The sequence below is a fragment of the Camelina sativa genome, chromosome 2 (genome assembly GCF_000633955.1).
Source record: "Camelina sativa cultivar DH55 chromosome 2, Cs, whole genome shotgun sequence".
In the NCBI taxonomy this organism is placed as follows: Eukaryota; Viridiplantae; Streptophyta; class Magnoliopsida; order Brassicales; family Brassicaceae; genus Camelina; species Camelina sativa.
The window spans coordinates 9,507,045-9,511,439 of record NC_025686.1 but is presented as its reverse complement, the minus strand read 5'-3'; the positions used below and the strand labels follow the sequence as shown (position 1 = coordinate 9,511,439).

General features: G+C 37.9%; 1 protein-coding gene across 2 annotated transcripts; it reads left to right on the top strand.

Moving 5' to 3' along the window:
• LOC104720845 lies at positions 1–2,203 on the top strand. 2 transcript variants are annotated; one of them, XM_010438746.1, is made up of 4 exons: positions 1–399; positions 501–748; positions 1,052–1,467; positions 1,703–2,203. In XM_010438746.1, the coding sequence occupies exons 1-4, from the start codon at positions 1–3 to the stop codon at positions 2,101–2,103; spliced, it is 1,464 nt and encodes a 487-aa protein (XP_010437048.1). In that variant the 3' UTR covers positions 2,104–2,203. The 2 variants fall into 2 exon arrangements, with proteins under 2 accessions (XP_010437048.1, XP_010437042.1); XM_010438740.1 differs by having other exon boundaries at positions 1,052–1,575.

The following is a 4,395-nucleotide window of genomic DNA, read 5'->3' as shown; positions in this document are numbered from 1 at the left end:
ATGGCGAGATCCTTGTATATTTGTTTATTCTTCTTATTCATTTCTTCGACATCAAAGCTAATCACAAGCTATCCTCTCTCAACAAAGTCTCGATGGATCGTGGATGAGAAAGGGCAAAGGGTGAAGCTAGCTTGCGTGAACTGGCCGGCTCATCTCCAGCCCACGGTAGCTGAAGGGCTAAGCAAACAACCATTAGACTCCATCTCCAAAAAGATTGTCTCAATGGGATTTAACTGCGTTCGGCTCACTTGGCCTCTTGATTTGATGACTAACGACACATTGGCCCTTAAGGTTACTGTTAAACAGTCTTTCGAAAGCTTGAAGTTATTTGAAGACGTTCTTGGGATTCAAACTCACAATCCCAAAATCCTTAATCTCCCCCTTCTAAACGCATTCCAGGTAAATATAGTGTTAAAGTAGATGGACTATATCTAACCTGAACCAATTTGAATCAATAACAAATAATAATATAATATGCTATGATTGTTTTCTGTCATCAGGAAGTGGTATCGAACTTAGGACAAAATGGAGTGATGGTGATACTAGATAACCACTTGACAACCCCAGGCTGGTGCTGTGGTGAGAATGACCTCGACGCCTTCTTCGGCTACCCTAACTTTGATCCCAAAGTCTGGGCCAATGGCTTGAGCAAGATGGCTACTCTGTTCAAAAGTGCCACTAATGTCGTTGGTGTGAGCCTGAGGAACGAGCCACGTGGCGCTAGAGATTACCCTGACCTCTGGTTCAGGTACATATTTCAGAAAATTTCACCAAACTTTGTTCCACTGAGAAAATTATATATTTTTGAATCACAATTTTAAAATGAGAAAATTATATATTTTTGAATCACAACTTAAATTTATTTTTTAAAACTGTACCTATCAAACTATACACAAGCTGATCAGCTATAATTTTACATAAATATGTTTGGATTCATGATGTTATACAATACATTTCAAATTTTCACTATTTGCTATTGTTTCTATAACATTGTTCGTGTATGTTTACGTGGTAACTAATTGCATGCATGCGTTTTAATGGTAACGTGAAGGCATATGCCAGAAGGAGCAGAAGCAGTGCACGCCGCAAACCCTAAATTACTAGTCATCCTCTCGGGCATCGACTTTGACACAAACCTCTCATTCCTCCGTGACCGTTTCTTCAACGTAAGCTTCACCGACAAACTCGTATTCGAACTCCACTGGTACAGCTTCTCTGACGGCAGAGACTCGTGGAGAAAACACAACTCTAACGATTTCTGCGCCAAAATCATCACAAAGGTTACACGCAACGGAGGATTCTTAGTTGGGAGAGGCTTTCCTTTGATGTTGACTGAGTTTGGGACTGAGGAGAGTGGCCGTGACATCAGCGGAAACCGGTATATGAATTGTTTGGTGGCTTGGGCGGCTCAGAATGATTTGGATTGGGCGGTTTGGGCGTTAACCGGAGATTATTACTTGAGAACCGGTAAAACGGATATGGTTGAGACTTTTGGTATCTTGGATGCGAATTGGAAAGACGTGAGAAACGCTACTTACTTGCAGCAACTATCTGGAATCCAATATCCCTTTAAAGGTAAGAAAAAGCTATATAAAAAATGAATAGCTTCGCAAAGTTAGCTCAAAACTCAAATTTTGGTTTTTTTCTTTTCGAAATAAAGAATCCTAGTTTTTTTCCCATATAAATACTTATGTATACACAGGACCTGGATTGCAATCAAAGAACGCTATCTTCCATCCATTGTCTGGACTCTGCGTCACCCATAATCCCTCAGACAAATTACCAACACTGCGATTAGGACCATGCCCTAAAGCCGACACATCGACCTTCAACCCCAACGAAGGCATTCTTTGGATCAATAAAATGTGCGTCGAAGCTCCCAATGTAGCTGGACAAAAGGTGAAGCTTGGAGTTGGCACTAAGTGTTCTAAGTTGGGACAAATCGCAGCTACCAAGATGCATTTGGCGTTCAAGACAAGTAATGGTTTGTTGCTATGTCTTGACGTGGACGAACGTGACAACAGCGTCGTCGCTAACCCTTGCAAGTGTTTGACCAAGGATGCTTCGTGTGATCCAGCTAGCCAATGGTTCAAAGTTCTTTAAATCCTGTAGTTTCTATGTTTTAATTTTTCTTGAGATAACGTATTTGTAATCATCAAAACTACGATTTATGATTATGATTGTTCAACCTTATTATTACTTATCCTTGGAAATAAAAACTTATGATTCCCTTGAAAATAAAAACCACAATCTATTTGAATAAATAAAATCACTAGCTAGTGTCAAATTTTAACCGAATGAAAAAAGTTTTAGTGACAAGAAAATATATTTTTACAAAGCTAATTTAGTTTACTGGTTTATCCTACATATTCTAAATACAAAAGGTGTATTCTAAAATTTGTATATCATATTTTATCCATCTAAAACGACAATAAAAATAACATATTTTTGACATTATATGGATCTTCAAGTCTTTTTCATCATTTCCTAAGAATTTATCTTCACTTTCTTTGAAATTTTTACTAAATCAATTGCAAATAGTAGTTTATGAAAAATTGTCATTTGTTAATAGAATGCATAGATAGACAAATTTTTGAATATTTATTTATTTATTTTCAATTCCCCTTAACGAATATTAAAATATTTCAATCTATAGAAAGTCAGATTATTCAAAACTTGAAAAACAAGTACAATACTAGGTTTCTTTGTTAAATAATTGTGATTTTCATTTTTTGTTTTCTTTTGTTTTTTTTTTTTTTTTTAAATTTGAAAAGTTGATGACATAGTAAAGACGTTGACGCAGTAGCGGTAAAGGGTTTTCTTTTTTTCAATTTTTTAACTAATATTGAAATAGGTTTTTAAATTTTTGTTTTATTTCTTTTTTCTCATTGTTAAGGTTTTTTTGAGTATTATCAATCTGTACCCATAGAGTACTTGATAATTAGTTCTCTCTCCTCTACGTTAAGGGGAAAGTTTTCAAAAGTGAAAAGTGCTAAAAATGGAAAGTTTTATGTGAGTTAGAATTTGTCTATTTTTAGTTGTTAAGAGCCTTGGTAGGACTTGTGTAGCCTATGTGGCGGACTGTTGAATCATTGACTGTTGAGTCATTGTGTGGCCAATTTATGGCAGTCTTTTGAGACATTGTGTGGCTTTTATGGCGGGCTGTTTAGCCAATTGTGTGGCTTTCATGGCGGGCTGTTTAGCAAATGTTGTCTTTTTAGACAGTCCTTCGGGATGTTTGGTATTCGTGACGATCTTTCGGGATGTGTGGCATGTTTAGGCAATCCTTTGGGATGTATGATCTTTGTTACGGTCCTTCGGGATGAGTTGTCTTCGTGACGGTCATTCAGGACGAGTGGTCTTTGTGACGGTCCTTCAGAACGAGTGGTCTTTGTTACGGTCCTTTGGGACGAGTGGTCTTCATGACAGTTCTTGTTAGGACAATTGTATGGCCTTGGTGGCAGTCATGTTTAGGACATTTGTTTGGTCTTAGTGGCAGTCTGTTTAGACATTTTCAGCCTTTGTGGCGGTTCTGTTTAAGACATTTGTTTGCCTTAGTGGTAGCCTTTGTGGCATTTTGATTATCCTTGTGTGGTCATGAGGTATTCCAGTGAGGGGATATGTGGTTGGTAGGACATTGTGTTGTTTTACACGAACCACGAGAGGGAGACCTGCTTAGGTGATAGGACTCAGACCTGTTCAGAATTGTTTGCTCTAAGGACAATTGGTCCTGAACGACTCTTGGGAGACTTTATTTCTGCTAGTACCTTCATATTCAGAGACTTTATGGCTTGAGAGTATGGCTGGTATATCAACTTCGGATGACGATCTTGGGGCGCGCTGTAGGGTGATAACTCGAGAGACAAATATTGAACTTCCTTTATATGTTATGGCATGCAGGCTTAGGCCCGATGAGGAGCCAATATTATGGAATGCAGGCTAAGGCCTGATGAGGAGCCAAATAAAAACTTAAGGTTGAGACCTATGCGTAAGGAAAGTCCAAAAGTCAGAGAAAATAATGCCTGGAAGTAACCTTTGTAGATCGGTCAGAAGAGGTTGCGGGCCGTGGAGAAGGTTGCACGAGAGTCTTTGGCTAATAGTTGTTCGAGATTCGAGGATGAATCCATGTTGGTGGGTTAGAATTATAACATCCACTTTCTAAAATTGGAATTGTGGGATGTGGAGCAAACCAAAGGATTGAATTTTAATTAATTTTGCTTTAATTAAATCTTGGTTTAATCTAATTAAACCAAAAACCCTAATCTACCTCATAAAGTCGATGCCTCCTTTTTTTTTTCTTTCTATTGTCGATATTGTTATCAGAGAGAAAGAGAGAGAACTCTTGGTTATTTGGTGTAAAGGAGAAAGATTAAGAGATCTATGAGAACTCACACA